Source organism: Cinclus cinclus, chromosome 8, assembly GCF_963662255.1.
Source record: "Cinclus cinclus chromosome 8, bCinCin1.1, whole genome shotgun sequence".
Taxonomy (NCBI): Eukaryota; Metazoa; Chordata; class Aves; order Passeriformes; family Cinclidae; genus Cinclus; species Cinclus cinclus.
This window is the reverse complement of record NC_085053.1, coordinates 24,617,419-24,641,278: the sequence shown is the minus strand read 5'-3', so window position 1 is coordinate 24,641,278 and position 23,860 is coordinate 24,617,419. Positions and strand designations below refer to the sequence as shown.

The 23,860-nt window shown below is 38.1% G+C and overlaps 1 protein-coding gene across 1 annotated transcript in view; it reads left to right on the top strand.

Annotated features, from left to right (window-relative positions):
* The window catches only part of FAF1 (Fas associated factor 1), a 153,992-nt gene extending 131,115 nt beyond the window's left edge, over positions 1-22,877 (top strand). Inside the window, exons 16-19 of the mRNA XM_062497347.1 lie at positions 4,235-4,315; positions 4,663-4,740; positions 7,646-7,861; positions 20,330-22,877. Coding sequence (XP_062353331.1) covers positions 4,235-4,315; positions 4,663-4,740; positions 7,646-7,861; positions 20,330-20,413 — 459 coding nt within the window. The 3' untranslated portion in view covers positions 20,414-22,877. The remainder of the gene's footprint in view (positions 1-4,234; positions 4,316-4,662; positions 4,741-7,645; positions 7,862-20,329) is intronic.
* The last annotated feature ends 983 nt before the right edge of the window (positions 22,878-23,860 follow it).

Sequence of the window (23,860 nt, the reverse complement as noted above, 5' to 3'; positions counted from 1 at the left end):
CACAGCATGGTTGAAGCTTTGGCAAAGTGCAAGGCAATGGTAGAGGGAAGAAAGAAGGGAGATAAAATATCTTTAGGCCCTGTGGCTTTTAGGCTGTACATGTTGGTGGCTTCAGTCACTGAATATTCAGCCCAGTTGATGTATCAGGACTGGATGGCTCTTTTCCCATGGAAAGGCACTGCGGGACTCCTTGAAGGTTTTGGGTTTGGTTTTCTTCTTGTCACTTGAGTTAATTCCCAAAAAATATCTGGAACTGAGCTTTCAGCCTTCAGTGTGGACAGGCAGGATCCTGTGGTGGTTCTATGCTGTTCTGCCCCTCACCCTGCCCCATCCTGCCTCCTCTCATGGTTCTGCCACCACTAAAACATCCATTTGCTTTGTCCTCCTCATTCCCATACACCCAACACACTCTGTGTACACTTTTTTCTTCCACATATTCCCCATCAGGTATGTTTAAGTTATACAGTGTGCAAGTCTGTCATCTTAGTGAGTCCAATTAATACCTTTCTTGCACTGGTTTGTTTGGACAAAGGGGTGTTTCTCTTTAACGCTCCCGTGAATAGCCTTAAGCATTTGCAGATTTTCATTTCAGGAGTGGTTCAGTGAAATGAAATGTCTTTCAGATAGGCATTCAGCATTTGTAAATACACTTTTTTCTTTCTTTCCTTCTTTCTTGTAATAGCCCTTTACTCACTGGTGCTCTGAGGAATGTCTTCTGTTCCTGGTTATCTTCTCAGGTTCTGTCTCGTCCAGTTTTACTTCACAGTAAAACTGGTCCCAAAGGGCAGTGGGGAATAATACAACACAGCTCCCTGAGACAAATCAGGTGCAAAGCTGATTCCTGGGGTTAAATCAGTAAATCCTACCTTCAGAAATGACATTAATAAATAGGGGGAAAAAAGCCCAAAAGGGCCAATTCTGACTTTTACAGAGAAATATCCCATTCAAAAAGCCAAATATTTTTAACCTGTAGTATCTGCTGTCCTAAATTCAATCAAGAGCCCCTCTTTGTCCATCATCCTGCATCTGAAAATGCCTGTCACTAGGTATTTCAGGATTAACTTCAACAAATAGTTTAGGAAATAATTATATGAGAGAGTTATCCTAAATTTCTCCTCAATCTTATCTGTCAATTTTTCTTAGTTTTGATGCACTGGATATTACTCAGGAGAAGGTTTTCTCTGGTCAGCTGTAGCTCTCTCATAAGTGTTTGATATTTTTGGGTTGACTGTATCTCTAAGAAGCAGAATAGCAAAGAAAAGTCATAGCTGAAGAACACAATCTGTGACTAAAAGCAATTTTTTTTCAAATTTCCAACCTTTCATTGAATGTATGTCCTCCCATTATCTCAATGTCAAAACAGGAAAGCAGAAATCTGTGACTTCTCCCTCTTTTAGGTGCAAAGGAGTGTTGTCCCCCTGTCTCAAGCCCCAAACCCTTGGGATGTGGATGGTTTACATTCACAGCAGCCTTCAGTCACTGCTGTGGAATTCACAAATGCTGTATAACCCCTGTTGCTGATGAAGGCTTTTTAAGTGACCCAGGATAAGCCATGTCTGTTTATACTTTGATTTCTTGAAAAAGGAAGGTGCCAGTTCTGCCTTCATTGCAAAAGCCCTGTGGAGATGCATTTAGTGATGCTCAGTCAATACTGACTGCAATTTATGTAGGGTCTAACAAGAAAGTTGTCAGCTGCCTCAAATTTTATTGATGGATAACACTTCTGAATTTTTCTATATTAATTGTTAGTGACATGACTGTTCTTGACAAGTTCTTTGTTAGTGCAGTGAAAGATTCTCTGCAAAAGATTTCCTTCTGCTTTTCCTGTCACTGCTGTGAGTTTTCTTTTGTTGCTTACTGGTGAACTAGAGGTATCCTTATTCTTCTCTTAAAAAAAAAAGATAAAATAAGAAACTATATTACAAAATGGAGAACTGCTTCTTCTAATGTTTCAAATTTGTCCAAGGTGTAACTCTGAACTGAACAATACCACAATTTAGCCGTAAAATCTGTGGAGCTGGTTCCTGCTAAGTGTAAGCAGTGTTAGCAAACAGAAATATTAACACAGAAGTAGGTACAAAGAGGCATTTCATGGGATTACATCTGCTGCTTACCCAAAGAACTCTGGATTCCAGGCTTGTTTTTAAGGTCTGTTTCAGTAAGAACAGTATTATTTCAATGAGATGTAGGGCTCAGTGGCATGGTCATTTACTTTTAGATGTGGCTCACATATTTCTATGAGGACCAGGCAGTCATGCATGGTAATTCTTCACATTCCTGACATCCTTTTCATAATCCACTTCCAGGATGATGATAACTGCAATGAATAGGGAAGAAAGAATTTTAACATTTTTAATGCCTGGAATTCATGTTTCAGTTCTAGTTGTAGAATCTATAGCATCAGTATTTTTTTTTAATGCTATTTTTTGATAAACTACAGTAACTCTGTTTTAATTGCTAACAATCTTTGATGGAGAAGAGCCTGTAGTTGCAATAGTTGTGTCTAATCTTTCAGAGTTCTTTCGGGGATTGCTGGACTTGTGTGACCTTTGAAATTCAGTGTGTGGAGTTAGATGTGATACATGGAGTCAAAAAATATGAAAGTTGAATAGGTTCTCTCTGAAATAATTCTAAACTTATCAGTGTCCAGAGTAGCCAGGAAGGGGAAAGGTTATTTGGTAGTTATTGTCCTTTTTTACATTTTGCAAGAATTATTTCTACTTATGTTTTGGCTCTGCCAAATAAATTGATGGTTTCTAAATCTTGGAATGATATTCAGGACACACTGATTGTAGAATAACTTTGGGTACTATTTCTGTAAGGAAGAAGAATTTCCTCTGAAAAGATTTTGCTACTTTCCAAGTGGAAGTTGTATGGTTTTCCCTGCAGTTTGTCTTTTCCTCCTGTGTTTGTATTCTTCTTTGGAGATTTAACCACTGAGAAGTTCAAGGTTTTTTTGAGAAACATCTTAGCATGTTTGCATGTTGGGGTAATTACAGTTTGCATGAGGTCCTCCCATTCAGAATTGAGTTTTTGCCAAATAATGATATTTTGAGGATAAAATTGATCACTTAGCAAAATTATTCTTTTATGTGGAATAAATGTTGCAGCTGAATGGGATGATTACACAATTCTTCAAGAAGCAGTAGGTAGTAGACTTTAATTTCTGTGACAGACAGGGGACAGATTGCCCCAGTGCAAGTGCTGTGTTACTGGTAACTGCAGGGGAGACCCTGCTGAGCCCACCAGCAGTCTCACAGCTAAATCCTATTGATTTTTGTAGGGACCAGTGCAGCCTCTGCAGGACTCTCAAGGGGATTATGAGATGTAAGATGAGTAAGCACAGGGAAGCAGCCACTGTCTCTGCTTCAGAGGCAGAGTATGAAGCTATTGATTGTACACTTTGCTTTATTTGACATCACCCCAGTGCAGTTATTCCAGCTTTTGGGGATATCCACTCTTTGATCCTCCACTGTGTGGATGATGCCTCACTTTATCATTCGTTTTTTTAGCAAACCTTTATTTTTTTGTGCTGTTGATAAGATACTTTTTGCTGGCAGAGTAGTAACCTCCTGTTCCTTGCCTGCCTGCATCTGTCTATTTGAGATACTTCAGAGCAGGACCTACTACTTTCCCATCTTTGTACAATATTCAGCACTGTGAATTGAGGCTTCTGGATGATGTTTGATGGTCATGACCCTGGATGGACCCTGCCAAGGAGTTTTTGACCCAGGAAGGATCTGGGATTGGGCTTTCTCTGTCAGGACCAGCCATTACCCACTGTCAGTCTGAGTGGAGAGCCGATGAAAATCCAGCCTCAGCATCTAAACCACACTTCCCTGTTACAAAACCCCCCAGGCTGTTGGGTGCAAGAGGGCAATCCTCCCCAGCTCCAGCCCATACCCCCCTGTAGTGACCCCTCCCCTGGAGGCTTCTTCTCCCCAAGTCTCTGTGCCTGCCATGGCCCTCAGTGCAGAGCCTGGGTGCCTCATCCAGCCCTCAGGCCAGGGCTTGGACACACCATTCCCTTACCTGGCAACTGAATCAGAGCTTCAGGTAGTCAGAATTTCTAAAGCCACCCTCACCCTTGAGGCATCTCTGAACATGTTTCTCCTAGAGGTAGTTGGGTGATGCTGAAGTCACTGGGATTAAAGAGTGCTGGTGAACATAAAGGTATTTATCATACTGGTCCACTGTTTGATATTTTTTTCTTTTTTCTTTTTTTAACCTTTAGGATGAACGCGAAGCCAGAGAAAATGTGAAAAGAGAGCAAGACGAAGCGTACCGCATCTCACTAGAGGCTGACAGAGCCAAGGTGTGTGCAGGGGAGAGACCCCATGGGATGGGAACCCTTTGGAGTTTGGGAATGCTCTGTGGTGCAGAGGACTGCCTGCCTTCAGCTAAGCTCTGAACACGAGACACTGAAGTCCTCAGTGTTGTAAAGTGGCACCAGATAAAGTCACTGGGACTGGATGTGGCTACATCTTTTATCTGAACCCATACTGGCTTCATTTAACAATAGAATTTGGGAAAGGAATAGCAGGAAAAGATTGCTTAATAAATATGCTATCTCTTACATTAATTTCTGTGGAAACATTGAGAAATATCTTTGCATTTGTATTTATCACTTATCTATGTGGGATTGCCCTTTGTGTTTGTTAGAGGGAAGCACAAGAGAGAGAAATGGCAGAGCAGTTTCGCTTGGAACAAATCCGGAAAGAGCAGGAAGAAGAACGGGAGGTGAGATGTTTTACCTTCTCTGATAACTTTTTGAATTCATGAAGCTTACCAGCACTGAAACTGTCATTCAACACATACTGCAAATTCAATTGAAAGCATTCTTTTTATGTGACCAATTTTCTTTACTGTTATTGATTTCTTACTATATATCTGTGAAACAAAGTGCAGCTAAATATTTTTCATCCACTTTTAATAGCTTTTCTGTTTTATCATAGGGAGCTCAAATACAGCCAGATATTAGATGGACCTCCTCACGGGAGATCTTTGAAATGAGTTCCATGAATGCTGGAGTCTTTGGGAGGCTCTAACCTGTTTTTTTGTAGCCACTCCTTTTAAAAACATGGAGCCCTTTCATTTTTTTCCAGGAAGTAGCCCAAAGCTTACCTGCAATTCTGATTGAACAAGTTGCCAAATTTAATTTGGGAGACAATCCACTTATTTTAAAAAAATAAGAAAATAAAATCTGTTATCTTGAAATTTAGATTTGTGGTACTTTAAAAAATTTCTGAACAGTCTTCTACAGAATCTTACTTAGAATGAAAATTGTGTTTAAACAAGTACTTTATGTCTCTAGGCCTCTGTGAGAAAACAGAAACCCTGTGCTGTGAAGAGTACTGTTCTTCAAATTGTTATTTTGTAGGTTCTCTCAATTTTGTAAATGCTGAAGGTCCCAGTGCCTCTCAGAGATGGCTCCTGCAGCCTCTCTCAGGGTCTGGGCTAGTTGTGAGATGCAAATTCTGTGAGGTTAATAGCAGATGAACATGAATCCACTGTAGCAGGAACAGGTTCACAATCAGCTCACGCTCAAGCAAGAAAGATGTTTTTCTTTTCTATGTTATTTTGCATGCATAGAAACAGTAATTATTTCTGCTTCGTTATATCTGCTCCTGAACCTTTTCAGATACCTTGGCCTTTTGGAAATGGTTTTCTTATGCAAAGGCTGCAAGACTGGCCCATGTTATCAAAATATAGCTGGGCTTCCCTGTTTTAATGCAGAGTGCAGTAATGAAAATAATAGGATCTGTTTGCTTAGTAGAACAAAGGGGAATTTAACAATAATGTTTACTAACACTCCCCATTTTCAAGTATACAGATTACTTGGACTGAATTGTTTTGCAACAGTGTTTACTTACAGAAGTGGCTTTATGTTCAGTTTGTATTTTAAAATCTGACTGTTGAGCTCTTCACATACTGAATATCTTTTTATCAACAAACTGAAATTGCTTGTTCAGGTCCAAGAGTTTTAAATGTGATCCATCATGTCATTGTTTTCTGATTTGGTTTGCTGGTACAGGATATCCACTGTGGATTGCCTTTTTATGTTGAGGCATTGGAAAGTGGTTACTTTGGGGAGCGACGTACTCTTTGCACAAAGGAAGGAGCTCTAATGAGCTACTGTTGTTTATTTTTCTATAATATAATTGATTGGGTTCAGTAAATAATGTAGCATCTGTTGTTATACTGTGTGGGGAAATGTCAAAACAGCAAGATAGTAAGCAGGTGGTTGAGAATGGAGAGGGAGAAAATTAAAATAGAATCTATTTAAAATATAATCTCATAGTAGATGAGCAAAAATGAACTCAAGTTCTATGTATAAATATTTATACTGAGATATAATTTGTTCAGAGGTGTGTGTGTAAGAAGTAGACTATTTAAAAGCCTTCATAATTTTGCTTCTGCTCAGTCCTTTCCCTGCAATGTAATCACCCTCCATCAGTTTCTGTTACTAAATGACCTTGGGGAGGTTTTCAAAGGCACAAATAGCAACTGTATATAGTGAAAGTTCCTTGAAAATGGGTAAATTTCTGTCTGACTGTCTCTTCAGTTTGAAAAATTGTCTTTTAGGCACATTTTGGGGCAGGCAGTGTGTTTGTGTTGTTTCTTTCATTCATAGCATTTCTCTGTAAGTGCTACCTTGAGTGAGGTGATATTGTAACAGAGCTGCTTCTGTGAATGATCAAAATTTTTGCAGATGCTGATGCTGCCAATGAATGCCCTGGAAAATCAATCAAGCCCACCTCATTCAGGAGTCTAATGTTAGCCTTTAATTTTATTTAAAAAAATAAATCTAATCAAAGGATTGGTGCTGTAGCAGCTCCCAGAGACAGAGGACAGAGAACACAGACCTGCCCTTAAAATCTTGACATCAGCAATGTTATTAGGAAGACAGTCATGCACATATGATTGTCAGGTAGTGTCATTGCAATTTGAGGGCAGATTTCATGCAAGTTGTTATAGAAAATGTGTTCACCTGTACTTGGAACCATCTTCTTGCAGATACTGCTACTACTGCCAACTTTAAATCTTCAAGCTCCCATTTCTGTACTCTCAGTTTTCTTCTTTAGTCATTCCTACTTTTATATGTACTCTGTGTGTCTAATGTACATTTGTGGCATTTTAATTGCATCTTTTAACAGTGTTTCAGTTTATTTATAGTAAATTTCTTGCATATATTTCTTTTCACTCTGATCTGCCGTTAAGGGTCCAGTCTACTGCAAATGGTCAATTACCATTGCAAGAGGAAGGCAATTTGACAAGTGCTTTTTAAAGGAATACTTTTACTGCCTTTTAATTTATACCCTTTAAGGAAGCAATTGGCCACTTGACAATTATTCTCTCATTCAATTTTTTTCCAAGGCTTTCTGCCAAATGATTAAATTACGTATCCCATCGTGCATTAACTGTAGACCTAATAATATGTGTTATAAAGAAGGATTTATTTTAATTAGTTGTCTGGTAGGCTCTTATTAAGGAGTGAATAAAAATTATTTTGTCATTGAGGTATAAAGGCTCTGGAGCGCTGCGACGCATCTTGAAGTTCTAGAAGACATAAAAAGAAAAGCTTTCTGCCCTTTTCTTCTGTTGCTGGCATTGGAACCTGAAATGGTTGTTTTTCCTTCCCCAGGCTATCAGGCTGTCTCTGGAGCAGTCTTTGCCCCCTGAGCCAAAAGAGGAGAGCACTGAGTCTGTCAGCAAACTCCGCATCCGGACGCCCAGCGGAGAATTCTTTGAGCGGCGTTTCCTGGCCAGCAGCAAGCTGCAGGTTGTCTTTGATTTTGTAGCTTCCAAGGGATATCCTTGGGAGGAGTACAAGCTGCTGGGCACTTTTCCGAGGAGAGATGTGAGTAAATACACCTTTCAGGAATAAATACCTCTGCTTTCTTGTTCCTGTGGGTTAGATGGGCTGGGGTGTTATAGCATAGAAGGTGAAAGGAGCACCTGGGGATGTTTGAGTGCTGCCAAGCTCTAAGCCAGGTGCTGGCTGACCAGTGCTGTCAGATGTTACATGCAGGGCTGTGAAACCTGCCTCCAGTGACATTTTATAAAAGCCTACATTTCAGAAAAAGTCGTGGGCCATATTCAGTGAAAACTCGAATATGCTGAGCCAGCTTTGCTCATGTCCTGTTTTGAAGGAGACTCCACCAACTCATGGTTTAGGCCTGTCATGGGCTGGTACTTCTGATCTTTCTGGTTTTGCCATTTGGATGCAACTTTACGTTATGAACAAGGCTCAGCATCAGATAGTACCCAGCTATGAACTATTAAGTACGTCCTAATAAATATTTGATCCACCTGTAACATAATACCAGTAGATAATTGCATCTCCTACCTTGAAATTGTACGATGAAACTGCTGTGGCTGATTTTCAGAATCAATACTGCTCACTGCTTACAATAGCCCATTAAATTCTGTTGATTATCAACAGATAATTTTTATGCTGGTTCCTAAATTTATTTGAAAATCCAGGTCTGTGTTTTCTGCACAAATTAGCTTTTATTTCTTATTTAGTCATTGCTACAGCAAAGGTGAAAGTCAGTGGGTCCAGGCTCAGTAACTGTGCAGGGGCCCTGGATAAAAGCTGAAGGGAACAGGCACTGCAGAGACATCAGGATAAAGCCAGGCAGTGGTTGGTGAATGGCCACACTGCCTGAGCACTGCAGAGGAGTGGGGCAGCTCTGGACCAGCTGGGGTCTTGTTTGCTGGAGGCATCTCCAGGCAACTGGTTAGACCATTTTTCATCAAAGGAGTTCAGTAATTTGGATTGCTTTTCCATTTTGTTTCCCATCACTGCCCCTGGGAGAAGTTCACTGGGAATGAGGCTCTGATTGACATGTTTGCAATAATTTGTAACAGATACCTCTTGCTTTATCATCTTATTTGTAAGTACTCCAAAGGAGAAGAAGCTCATCCTTAGCAAGCGTACAACCTTGTGAGTGGATGCGTTTTCTGACCTGTTTTTGGAACAACTGTGAACAAGATTGCAGTGCTTGCAGCTCTTCTTCCACCTTTTCCTGTACTGGGAATCCTAATCAGTCAGACTGAAAAGCAGCTTTTAAGGAATCTCATTAATCACTAATTAACTTTACTCCTTAAGCATGCAGTATCATTTCCAGTGGAACCTAAGACTAGAAGTCACCTGTGTTTCCAGGATTACTGGTGGTTCAGTGTACTTGACAGAAGAAAAACAGTGTTTGCAATCTAAAAAATGCGTTTGTGCATTTTAAATATTTTGCAAGTCATACCTTCCCAGTTCTAACTTATTTCTGATGTAATACATGTTTAATATAAACACCCTACAGGTATACCCTCTTAATTTTTGCACTTGTTTTTCATTTTACACTGGCTGTTTCTGTACTTAATCACATCATCATCATTATGAATGTTTGTCATCTGTAAAAATCTCCAAAATTTATCAGGTGAATCACATAAGAACAAGTTCTAAAAAGAGCAGAAAATAAAAAAGTACCACTAAATTGGAACAGGCTGGGATTGTCAGTACATCTGTGAAACTGGCAGGGAGAAAAGGCTGAGACAAAGAAAGGAGAATTTAATGGCAGGGTCTGGATTGTTGGTCTGTTGTGTAGGAAGCAAAGACCCTGCCATCTTTTTTCTATGATTCCAACCTAATAATGCCATGTATGAGGAGTCACATAAATGATTCATGCTGATTGACTCAGTCATGTATGAATCCCATTGCCATTGTGACCACCAGAGCCACAACAGATAAAAAATATTCCCCAGGGGTTTGCTAACCACTGAGAACTGTAAATGACATCTGTCATGTTTCCCAGGTTTGGAAAGTTGGAAGCTTGCAACTCCATAGACAGATTTAAAAATAATAAAAATAAGACATTGTTGAATGATTTGGAAGAAGTACACTCAAAGTTTACTGTATGACAAAGCCATTGCCTTGGGGTTTGTGATCTGTACATAAATACACTCTGAGTTATCAAGACCCTTCTGTTATGTGGTGTGTTACAAACATGAGCAGGAATCTGTGCTACAAGGACAGAGCACTTGGGATGCTTGTGCTCCAGAAAATAAGAGCTTTTAAAATGTCTGTGTTTAAACTAATCATAACATTTTGGAAAAAATATATTTGAAAGCATCAGAATTACTCTGTGGGAGTTTTGCTGCAGTAAGATGAAAACATGTCTTCTAAAGTTAGTTTGTGGGGTTTTTTTTCTATCCTAATCTGCTTTACAATAACATACACACCCCTAAAAGTGTTTCTGTCTTATCAAAACAAGGGGATTATCTTCAACCAGATCAACATTTTCTTGTGATAAACCTGTTAGAACATTTTTACCTGCTGTTCAAAGCCATCCATCCTGATACAGTGTTGTTGAAGTATTTTTACATCTTTCATAAATAAAAATTCATTACTTCTAAGTCCTATGTTCCAATTGCTTACACAGATATCCTTAGCTAACTTAAAGTTGGTATCATAGCCCTACTGTAAATACAAACTTCTACACATGAGTAAATACACAGATTAACCTTTTCCAGACACTACTTGTAGATTTTAAAGCAAAAGTGACATTCCAAAGCAGTTAAGCACATGCAGTGACTTGTTATTGGGTCTTTGTCACTGACTGTGTTGTTCTTTCTACCTGTGCTGAAATTAGATATTAACCAGCTCCTCTCTCAGTACCTCAGCACCACATCTTGTACCACCAGTGTGTGAGCTTGGGACAGCAAAGAGCTTGTGCCTCATACTATGGAAGTGCTGGCAAGCACATCTTTGGGAGTGAAAAGCTGTCTTGTGTTTCTTGGCCTTTTTCTGAAATAGGCCTGCAAAGGCTTCGTGGGAGCAAATGTGTGCACTGTTAAATGTGTAATCTGATTTCAGAGTTATAGTTCCCTTTCTTCCAGAAATTGCATTCAGCTATAACAAAAAAAAAAAAATAGTGTATATTAGTGTGCTCAGTCAAGCTATTAGCTCAGCATTTAAGTCCCCTTCTCTTAAAAGCCTTCCCAAACTCTGACTTTGGTAGTCCTCTTGACCTCCCAGATGCAGGATCCTCCTTCTCCCAGTGCCTTGGAGACCTCCAGATAATCAGTTCTTCACTTACTTCAGTGCTGGTGATGTGCACAAGTCTTCCTAAAACTATTAACATTTTACCCCACTTAGGCAAGAAGCTGAAGTGGACCAGGTCTAGCTGAAACTCTAAGAGGAATATAAAGAAATTCACCCAAACTGGGCTTCAGCCACCCTACTAGGGTTAATATGTTTGTGAATGTTTTATGGTGTCTCTCAGAAAGGGAGGTTCAGGCATGATTCCTCCTTCTAAAAGCTATATTTGAAAGACTTAATTTATTAATTTCTCATGAAAAATCAAATTTGCAAGCTGTAATTTCTGCTGCTGATTTCTCCTTGAGGTGGAGCATTAGTTATGTATTTGAGAGTATGCCTTCTGCAGACATGGTATTAGAGACTTAAGCTCTTTATTTACTGTATCTGGAAGCCTTGGTAAGCCAAGACTTCTACAGTATTTCACATTTTATTTTTCTGAGCCACAGCTTAGGATCAGGTGGCAGTTAAGTCACTTAAGGTTATTTAAATGCATCTAAAATGTTGCTTAATAATTCAGAACCAGTTTGCTCTGTTTAGAGTATTAAGATTTTTTAAATCCTTTTAATTAACCAATTTCAACAGCAGTTTAAATAAACAGAAACAAAAAATCTCCCTTGAAAGAGCAGAAAAGAAATTTAACTCAAATTGCATGTCAATTTAAATCAGATATGATCAGGATTTCAGTAAATTTAGTGTCAGGCAATTCACAGTTTTGGGAGTATATGGGAATATAGAGTAAGATATTCCTCCAAACCCAAATGTGATTGTTCATTCCTGTGCTTTGGCAGGATTAATCATCTTTGATGCTCACAGTGGTGAAAATAATGCCAGAAGATAGTAAGTTTAGCTACAGCACTTGTTATGGAGTCCTCTGAGCAGATACCCTCTGATATTCTCAGAAAAGTGATGTTGGTCCTTATATTGTTATGGCAGGTAGTTTGACAATTTTGTGTATGAGTTCTGGCAGCTGTTCTTTGTAAGGATTATTCTGAATTTCACCCCATGCAAATTACTGCTTTCAGATAACTTACTTTTAAAACTCATTAGGTCATGCTTAAACTCTCTAAATAGTTAATGAAAGAGTTAAATGTCCAGGACTATCCTTAACTTCTAACATTCTCCCCCCTAATCATGGTCTTGATAGAAAAATGGAAGAAGGATGTTATTGTGATAAAGGATTTGTGCAGTGTCACAGCTACACCCTGTAGTATTTTTAATAATTTCATGTAGATGAGAAAAGTAGCTTGAATATCTGTTTTATGGCAGAGGAGGATTTCAGATGGATGAAATATTTTTTCTGATTGGTTCAAAAATTTTTGAGAATTACATGTAATACCTGTAATTTCCCCAGTCATTTCAGTTACTGATATATATCTTTCCTACTACACAAAGTAGTAGTCATCTCTTTTAATTCACATAATTTAAATTTTTCTGGTCACTGGTGTCATGTGCTTACTCTGATCTAGTTTACACAAGGCCACAGTCACCTACAAAGGTAGATGTCCCTCCTCCTATCATTTACAGCTTTCCTTAAGTCAATACTACCTGCCCTTGTCTTTCCTCTCCTTTCAAGATCTGTTGTTATTTTATTTATTCAAGCAGTTAGGTTTGGTTTAGTTAAGACACTGAGAAGTTACCTAAGCAAATTGGCCATTCCAGACTGGCATATTCCCATGCCTCTTTTGAAGCCTGGTTTCTGACAGTTCTTCCTGATGACTTGTAACAGCGGAGGGATTGGAAACATTAACCTCAAGTGCAAGAGAAAAGGACACTGAAGCATTTGTAGCTCCCAGATTTTCCTGCTTTTAACAAGTTTATTGCTCACAAAGAACAGTATCACAGTCTTTTGGTCAGCACCTAAACAAGGGAGTAGGAAACATTATTGCTCTGGTGAAGTCAGTGGCAGTGCCTGAGAGAACATTGAGTGTATTTTGCATCTTGAAACATTATGTTTACTTTTGTGGAAATATAATTTCCATATAGGTAGTAAAAAATTCTGTAAATATTACAGGAAGACTTTTCACAGTGTTTTCTTCCAAGAAAGACAGACTTGATGTGTTTTTTTTCAGACCCACTGTCTTTACATAAGTAACTGATACAAAGTGAAGGATTAAAACCCTTTGTGTATCAAGTCACTGAAGGAAGATCTCATCTCACAGATGTCAGAAAAGAAGTAGAATTGCAGTCTGTAGATCAATATAGTTTTGATCTCTCACAGCAACTCTATTTGAATACAGGGAATGTTTAACCAGTTTCAGGAAATAGGTGTGCATTTCAGATGAGCTCTTTTACTCAGGGCTCACAGGAGTAAGCAAGCATTCCCCCAGCACTGAACGCTCAATGCGAGCGCGAGCTCTCCATGAATCATCCTCATTAGTTAGCCCAGTGACTAATGCCAGCCATGGGATTAATATATTCCACCCAACAGCCCTTCAGTGTACATCCCTCATACCCAAAGAGCTCCTTTATTCAGCACTGCCCCATTTTACAAAACGTTTATTTCAGGGGAGGCACGTTATTGTTCACAGGAAGATGCCTTAGTTAAGCTGAGAGCTTTACTCTTGCATATGACATTACCCAGCATAAACTGGGGCTAAAATGTTTTGTACTTTTCCTCCAGAATTCCTATTTAATATCCATTTTGTGGACTTTTGTTGACCCAAATAGGAAGAAAATGAAATGATAAAATACCATTAGAGTGCCTTTGTACTAGTATGATACTAAGATTGCTGTGTCTGGTTACCAGAAAATTTAATGATCTCCTGCTGTTTTGGTAATTGCAGAAGTAATGCATCAGACTAAATCTCCAAAGCAGTCCTAGGCACTCTCTTTATTCCATTTACCTATCTACCAATCACAATGTTATACTGTAGATATCACTGTGATATCAGAACATCTTAATCCTTTGAACTGGTGATAAAAATCCTTTTGGATTGTTTTCTCATGCAATTAAGTGCACATGAGTCCAATCCTGGGTCATTCTGTGAGTGACTGTGTTCCCATCCATTCCCCTCTGGGATATATGCAAAGCAAAGTTCTTACAGTTCATTTGGAGCACTAAATGCATTTATATGTTTTCAAACTTCCAGAGGATGTGACTGTTTGCTTCCTTTCAGCTCTTCATCGATCTCCAGAGTGAAAGCTGTAGTATTTCTTGGGATGTCATCTTTTTCATGTGTAGGTAGCACATTTAAAAAAAAAATAAGTGTGTGAATAATTGTTAGTTCACTATAAGCACACAGGCAGCAGTGCCCACAAGTAATGGACTGTTTTGCTCCCTGGCACAACAGAAAAAATGCTTAACATACAAATGCCCTCATCTGTGAACACCAGTACTTAAACTTTCTCTGCTGAGCAAGAAAAATGAAGGTAAATAGCATGAGGGAGAAGGTAGTAGAGCTCCTCTTCCTGCAGGTCCTTTGTCAGGAAAAGACAAGGTCCAGGGTTTTCTGTCAGCTTCTCCTTTTCTGAGAAACTGCACAAAGAATTCCAAAATAAATCAAAGATTTCAAACCAGAAGGGAGGAAGGGAGGAAATCTGGGGAGAACTTTACACCACCTCGCTGTTCCTCAAAGCCTGAAGTTCTTCAGTCTTGGAGTTGTTGCCACTGTGGGACCATTAATGGCCAGGTCAGGACCTGCATGTGACTCCTCCAGCCCACTCCAACTCCATCTTCTTGCTCTCAAGGCAACTTGTGTAATACTTCAGCACCATTAGCACCACAACAATAAAAGTCACCTTACTGAGAGTTTTGTGTTTTCATTTCTGCCAAAATAAAAGAGCAGATTGGTTGTCACTGAAAATCAGCTGTTTGAAAGGCTAGAGGGAGATGCAGCCTTTTTGTAGTGACTTTTTAAAGTGAGATTAGTTCTTGGAAAGAACTATAAAACAAATGATTAATGATGTTGGTAACTGGATTTGGCCATATTTTGGGCAAGTGCTGATCACTAAACAAAATGTATGGTCCTTGGCTAAAAAGAGGCACAGAACTGTCTCAGAGCTACCCAGGTAGATACAGCCCTTCCTAAGGCCTTCTGTTGGAAATTAGATAAACTTACGTATTTCTTTCAATACCCACTGTTAAAAATCTATAGTATTTGGGTAAAAATCTGGCATTTTTAAAAATATCGTTAGCATTGGGGTGTTATTTAATTTTGACCAAAAAAAAAAATTGTGGGGTTTTTAAGCTTTGTTTGTAAATAGGAGGTATTTATTCCAGCTGAAAGAGCAGATTTTCATTTAGAACTTTTACAAAGCATCAGATACTCCAGGTGCCACTATACAAATATAGCAACACTGAGTTTGGACTTATCCTTGTTATTTGCACCACCCTGTCATTACATTTAGTGTTTTAGAAAATAGGGGAGAACACAGTTGTTGCCTTAATTTACTGTCAAGTAAGTCAAATGGTGCAGGAGAGGCTAGTCAGCCTTCACCAGTTAAAATCTATGCAGCAATTTTTTAAAATATAAATTATGTTAAGGCAGTGAAAACTTAGACTCTGTGTCAGGGTTGGCTTCATCTGGGAGCCCTGCACAGCTTTCCAAGGGAAAAATGGGAAACATGCTCGAAGTAGAAGGTACAACATTACAATTTTCTGTTTTATCAACAGCTGCTACTTTGCTTAGTAAGTGTATTTTTAAATATTCTTAATCTAAAATATGTTTTGAGAAAACCTCTTCAGAGAAATAAGACAGTCAGTGTGATGTATTGGATTAAAGCTTTGTATTTGGATCGAGCCTACAAGTCTTTTGCTATGACATATTTTTCCTTGTTTGTGATGGCTTTCTTCAATTCAGATGTAAATTATCTCCAAGTTTATTCAACTAAGCCCAATCTAATTGCATATATTTCTATAAAGTAACTCTACTTTTGATTGTTGCTCAAGTTGAGCGTATTATCTGTGTAACCCAGAGATATTTCAATAGGTAGAAAGGATTCACTGTATTTGTTTGTGTGTCACTCTGAAAATATAGTTTTTTAAACAGATCTGGTACTTTACCAGGTGTGCCTTTAAGTAATTTCTATTGCATTTATACTTTAGGAGGATTAGGAAAGAGAGTAAAAGAACTCTTTGTCTGTTAGATTCATTAAATGTATTCATGCGTGTGTAAGTTGTATAGAGGCTGTGCTACTCAGGAATCAGATCCTTGTCCTAGGGTGGAGAGAAAGGTGAAGGGTGTGATATTTACTGCTTGTGTAAGTGTCATAATAATTGTGTATTTGATTCTTTATTTTTAATTTGCCTTCCTGGGCATTAGGCCATTTTTTTTTTGTATTTATCTTTTCCCCACAGAGTTAGGGAGAGTAAGGAACCACACCTTGTAAGTGGTAAAAGTACAGCTGCTCAGGATATGAGTGTGTAATACAACAGATAGGTCAGCAAAGGTGGAGACAGAAATAACTCATGTTATTCTAGAAAAAGACTTTGCTATTAAAATGCATTAAAATGTTGTTTAAACTAGCATTAGTTTTCATTTTCGGTTTATCTAAAAACCCTCTTAATTTATTCAGAATTAAGTGTAAGCAGCTACTACATTCTTACAGGAGGAGTATAAGAGTTAACATCTTTACCTTATGGCTTGCAGAGTCATAAATAATTTGAACTTCTAAGTGGCACAGAAGTACTTGGACTAGCTAGTGCTTAGTTGGAATAATCACCACAGAATTCACTTAAACAAACGCTTATTTAAATGATAACCTCCCTGGCACCAAACCAGCATTGGTTGTGTAACAAAGCTCTTTAAAAGAGGAAGCTGTAGCTCCAGTGCACCAAAACCTAAGGTCCCATAAAACTGAGTCCGTAGTTGGAACAAAAGTTTTGTTTATCAGCTTAAACCTGTTTCAGTGAAAGCAGCTCAGTGGCAAGATCTGATACTGGCAGAAATAAAGTCCTGTAGCACCTCTGGTCACTTTGCTCAAAGGAGTCTTCCCTGAAAAGGAGGAGGTTTTAAGGTTTGCACAGAAAGTCATTTGCCTGGAGATAAAATCTCCTGGGGCACTCTCTGTGTTCAGGGCTTTGGGACAGCCCTGAATGCACCTGCATGGTATTGTACAGGGTTCTATGAGCTTGAATGTCAGTAATTTTGCTGTCACTTGTGTTATATTCTCAGCTTCTGGACATTGAGTCCCTCTTCTGCCACCCTCCTCACTGGATAAGCTTGGAATGCTTTACAGTCTCTTTTCAAGGGGTTTTAGTTCATGTTCCATTATAATATAAAGTATTAGGCATTAGCAAACCCACAAAAGATTTGAAAAATACATTCAGCTGGTTTCCCAGTGTGATGCATGAGGTGACCCCTAAAGTGTGTGCTTACTACTGGTAGGGAGTCAGTTTTTGTAGGACTTGAAGTTATAAGTAAAAATGTGCCTTTAGCATTTGTCAAGGCCTTTAGCTAATGCTGAGGGTGAGTTTTGCAACCTTAATCAAGAAAGTGTTCATTTCCCCACATAGGTGGAACAGATAAAATCAGATTCAGTATAGAAGTCTACTTCAATGATTTTCTGTGTAATTGCTAACAACATAGAATAAATCTCCAGCTAATAAAGGTGTAGGGCTTGGAGACAGTGTAACTTATGTGTGGGGCTGTTTTGAAAAGAGCATCATGCAGTGACATCAGAGCCAAAGAGTGTCAGCACTGAAGTGGGCTCCAGAATTTGTACTAATGGTAATGAAACAAGGCACACAGATAGGCATCTAAAGGCATTCTATACTTTTTATTATGAAATAATGCACATAAATATAAGTGAATGAGATTCAGTAGAGCACTACACTGAGCACACCTTTGCGGGCTGCAGCTCTTTGATCTCTTTCATAGATCATTCTTTGGTTTCTAATTCTTTTTTTTAAATACTGTAAGTTAGAATGCATCTTAGGTCTTATGCTTCATATATTTACAAGAGAAACCATTTCTTTTGTTAGGTGGTGTGTTCACTAATAAGGCTTCTATTCTTTGTAGTAAACAACATATTTACAAGCCACAAATAACAAAGTAGAAGCTGCAGAAGGGTTGTGGTGTGATAATTAAGTACAATGGCGACCCATATGAACAGAAAATGCCAAGGAGCTAAAACAAAGCAACAACAGCTTTGTTTGTTGACAGATGTAGGAGCCATATTGTTAGTTAATTGGGTAATGGTGTAAACATTTGCAAACTCTGCTGTCCCTCAGTGAATTAAGCTGCACACTGAAATTATGGTGAAAAGCTGCACAGTCCTTGTGCTGCAGGTACTCCAGAAGGCTCCTAGGACCCCTCTCACTGAGGAAGGAATATCATGTGTTGGTGTTATTTAAGGCACTTGAAGTTTGCAAACCTTAGACTAGGACATGTATCTGGAATTACGCTCAAGAGAATAACACGTTTCCATATGGTTACAGCCTGGAAGGTTGTGTTCTGTGCCTGGGCATACTCTGGAGATTTTTTTTCCAAGTGCAAAAGAGATGTGTTATGACTTCCCTGTCTTTTCTTGAAAAAAAAAAATAAAATAAATAAAAAAGCAAATGAAAAACCCCGACAAAATGGTTGCAGAATTTGAAAATAGAGGTGTCTAAATTAATACAGGCTTGTACTGAAAAGAAGGAAAATTGCTTCTCTCAGGTGCCTAATGCCTCAGAAGCTGTGAATTGCACAGACCCCTCTTTAACTCACTCCCTGTTCAGTAACAGACTGTAGCAGAATACCAAAACATTAAAAAATGCTACAAGATACTTAATTAGCATACCTCTGTAATCACAAACTTAAATGCACTCCTTTGGCTGGTTTTTTACGTAACAGGTTTGCTTTCATAGATAATAACCTTTCAATAATTCAAGCAGCATCTGTGCAGGAATGCATAATTGGACTGTAGATAATAGGAATCTAAAATTGAGTCTGGTTTTTGTAAATTATTTTTCTCTTCAGACATTGAGCAGTAGCTCACCACGGTACATGAAGTTTAAGAAAATGCTTTCCTGCTCTGGGAATAAAAATAATGCATCTGTTTGGTTTTTGGGTTTAGTTTGGCTTTTTAAATTATGTAATTAAAAAAAAGAAATCTACTGCAGTCAGATGAAGTTAGACTGATTTTGATGGTCTTAGGAAGTGATAAGCCTTGGATGTTTGTTTAAATAATATTTTCCCTAATTATTCAGTAAGACAATAGAAATGCAAATATATTTCTAGTTTGCCTGATTCATTTGGGGGGAGAGAATGAGAAGTGATACTATTTTTGTTAACAGGTAACAGGATTCATAAATTAGGCTTTTAAGAAAATTACATTAACATTTCTTATTAATTCATAACATTTCATGTTATGTTTTCAAAAAGTCTTTTTAGAAAGCAGTGGCATGCTGTAATCCTAGATGAAACAAATTTAACTTTGGAAAAAATGTTTATTGTCATACATCTGCATTTATACCTATGGCATAAGACTAATAATCTAAGTCTTATGGTCTATTCTGATAACTGGCGTGCTCACACAGCAAAATAAATGAAAACAGAATTACCAGGGAAAATAAGTTTAAAAATTGAAGTGAAATATTTCAGAAAATGGTACATCTTTCTACATGAAGCTTTGCAGTATTCTGAAGGATGTCACAGCATTGGCTTGTAAACTTGAATGTCAGAAGGATGCTGGGACACTTGTTGTCATTAATTTGTCTAAATAAGTAAATATATTGTGAAATAACCACACAATTAAACAGTTTTCTCCCAGCCTGGGATGATTGAGGTGTCTGGAGAACACTGGAGTGAAAGCTGGGTGTTCCATCACGTGACTTGGAGCAAGAAAGGGAGTAGGAAAATCAAGTTTCCCTTTTCAATGGAGACATCCTGTTGGGTTGGCTGTGCTGCTTACACCATCAGTTTGACTGAAATTTTGGGATGATTATCCACGAGTGGGGTTTTATTTTTCATCTTAACTCATGTGTTCTAGTAAACCTTCCAAAAGTTCTTAACTTTGACAAAAATAGATTACTGCATTAGTTTATGGTAGAGAACCAGCCCTTCTTGGAATTGATGTCAGGGATTCTAGATTTTTATTATTATGTACATTGTTGTTACAAAATAATATTTATAACAACAATAGAAAACACAATATCCATTTCTTAATCTGTGTCCTGGAAAATAATACTCACTACTTCAGTTATCACTGATGGAGGGACTCAAAAATCTTCCCAGTGAGAGTCTGCACTGTGAAGATAAACAATTCAAAAGTCTGCTTACACATTTCTTTCTGTTCGTGTATTTACAGGTGACCCAGCTGGATCCAAACAAGTCATTACTGGAGGTAAAACTGTATCCTCAAGAAACCCTTTTCCTAGAGGCAAAAGAATAGATCAAACAAGATTGTAGGACTAATCATCCTTTGATAAGCCAGAGGCACAGCATCGAGAGGAAGACTTCTCTGAGCACCACCTTGTACTGACATCCAGCTCAATTCCATGTCACAAGTTTGCCTCTTGCAAGAATCCTGAAAAATTGAAAAAAACAAACATAGCTACTTAAAGTTTCACATACATGAGTATATGTTTCCAACCTCATTTAAATGAGCAGAGGATAAAGTTCTGCTATGAACACTGAACATTATGATTCTGTTGCTCACTTATCATCCAGCTTTTGTTATGATTAATGCACTGTTAAAATGTGAGTGATTGTTAAGTAGAATTTTTACTCCTCAAATGCCCCTTTTTCACCAAGAAATCTTGGACATTTCTGCCTGTACTTTTGACACTAGAATGCTGTATATTTGATATCTCACTGAGCCAGTGCTCTCATATATATGCATTTTATTTCTGTGTTTGAATTTCTACTTTGTCAACTAATTTAAAAAGGCAGAAAAAATTAATGGGACATTCTCAGCCATGGAAATTTAACAGTATTATAGTAGAAAGCATATAATTTTTGTTAGTACTTTCTGACTTCTTTGATAAGATGTAAGGTTTTGTTTGGAGAATATAGTTTGACATATATGCGAGATATTTATTTACTGGTTCTGCTTTGGGTCTCAGTTCCAATTCAGTTTAGGATGTATTTTCCATTACATTGCAGTGTGAAACTGCTTATTGCATGATGTGAATATTTAAATAACATTTAGACATGGCCAGTACCAGAAACCTGGTATCTTGCCAACACTTCAGGAATCAGCTGATATTGAATATCAGCTGTTTAAAACCTTTCAAATACCAGATACAAAAGTTCTTTATTTCTCCTTGAGAAAGAAAGGGCAGTTCCCATTTTAGCAGTTTTTCTTCATTCTGGCACTTGCTTGTCTCCTATTACTCTGCTGGTTTAAAGCACCTTGTTTGGTTCATCAAACAATGGGTATTTTAAGGGGTGGTGTAATAAGAAATCTGCCTTATTGTTGCACACTTTGGACATTTTAACAATACATTATTGATCCCATCTCAAATTAAAGAAATAGTAGTTCTCTTGTCTGAAATGTATGCATCAGCTACCTGTTACCTGACATGGAAAAATCTGGTACTTTAAATTTCTCAGCCATAGAATGAGCATACTGAGGCTAAGACCATAACGTGCAGTTGATGCCAAAACTGCATCAAAACAGGTTTGTTTGGGGTTTTTTCTTTCTTTCTTTTTTTTTTCTTTTTTAATTTGTTACCCTCTTTTTTTCCCCCTTTTTTGTTTTCTGTTTTATCTCTGGGCTTGCAGGATAGTGCACAATAGCACTACAGGATCATCATCTGCTAAACTAATTTTTTTTTTTCATTTAAAGCCTGGCACATTTTTTCCATCTATGTTTATACGTAATTCATAGTGTTTATTGTAGCTGAATGAGTTCTGATTTGAAAATGTACTAAGCTAAAACCAGTTGCACACATCTTTTAGTCTTTCTTTTTTTCCTTTGGAAGGATGGTGATATGAAATTAAATGTATGCCTATTATTAAGATGTTAGTGATGCTGATATATCGTTACCTTTACCAAAAATGCAAATTTCTGAGCAGGCACAGCCTTATTCTACCTTTTGTAATTCTGTAATTAGTGAGTGCTACACCAGACACTTTTAGAAGTGAAGTATCTATCACAAACAAAAGGTTTAGAAGTATAAACAAATCCTAATAATTTGCAGTTCACAAATAAAAGAGTTCCTAGCCAATAGAACGAGAAATGTATGTGTAATGGAAAGCTGAATGCAGATGCTTCATTCTGAACTTTCATTTTCTTACCAAAAAAATTCCACTGTGCTTATTAAATAAGAAATTAACATGGGTTGCAAATTGGGGTGATGCTGTTTCTACAAACAATCACAGTAAAACATACAGTAGGATTTTAAAGTGTTGCATATCTTATTTTTTTTTTTTCCTAGTGAGCTGGCTGTTGAGGAAAGGAGTTGCTGAAATAATGCTTCACAAAGCAAAGCGACCTTTCAGCTAACTTGTTTATATTAATCTGTTCTGTTTAACTTCTGTTTGATCTCATCAGGCTGTTTTCTCTCACTCAACTTGATTTCTGTATTTTGACTATATATTCTTTACTTTGATACTAGTTTTATAAAGTTATTAAATGTGGCTTGAATATTTGTTGAACTTGTTGAAGTTCAGTGCCCCCAGGGTTGTTTGGCTTTTTTTTCTCCTAAACTCTATTATTTTTTCCCTCATTTTCTTCATATTGCAAAATACACTGTCATTATCAAAATGTTTTAGTGATAATTAACTGGAAGTGTTCAAAGTGGTGGCATTATTGCCCTCTGATATAAAGATTTTGAGATCAGTATACAGGGATCATTCTGCCACAACGTAAACAAGTGTATTGCTCTCTAAATAAAACGTTAATGATTTTGGTCCTTAAATACTTTGGGCCTGATTTCAAGAAACAACCATGTTGAGTCACCTTTCTGAATCACACCATCAATATAAGCCAATCCCTGTGTAGAAATATTAATATTCTATGCCATCATTTTCTGCTCTCCTGGTATTTACTTCACACACTCTGCTGGCACAGATAATCCTCTAGTCATTCGAATTTTGTAATTCAGTATTACCCTAGAAATGTAACACCATTGCTGTGGAACACATCCCTGATTCTGCCTTTTTATCTTCAGGTTCTTCACATTAATGGATTACCATTAACGTGATTATTGCATTAGTTTTTAAGTCTTGAGGAATTACTGTTGCTGAAAGGAATCCCGTGCGATGTGTCGGCTCCCGTTACTCGTGGGGTGAAGGTGGGGCATGCTCTGGCTTTGGGAGAACTTCCTGCCTGTTGACAGTGGTGTTTGAAATCATTATTAGAGGCCATGCAGAACACAAGTGTTCACTCTGTGTTCTCTGCACATGCACCCTTAGCTCAGTGGGAGTGCTGAGGGTGTTTCTGATGGAGCTCGGCTCGGGGGGTTGCCTATTATTTTTAATGTAGCAGAAGAGGACTTTGGCTTTCATAAACTGTACCTACTTGGTGACATTAGAAACTTAAAATAAATTTTCGATTGCAGCAATATTTCTACTAAACAGTTATATGATTTCACTCTTCCATATGTGGGGAAAAATCAAATCACAATATCCCAGAGTCACAGGACTGAAGCAGTTCATTGTCCGGGCCTCGTGTCCAGGCTCCCTAAACAATGCATGAGAAGATTTCAGTGCCTTAAAACAGCTTCCACAACCAGCACAAAACACATAAGTGGGTGTCTCTTCACGTGAAGAACCACTACCAGGCAGAAGCAGAGCCTGTTTGAAGCAGTCAGCTGGAAATGCTAAAGATGGAGATGTCTTATGTGTGCCATTCCTCCCTGGAGCAAAGGCTTCCCCTCTCAGCGCTCAGGCC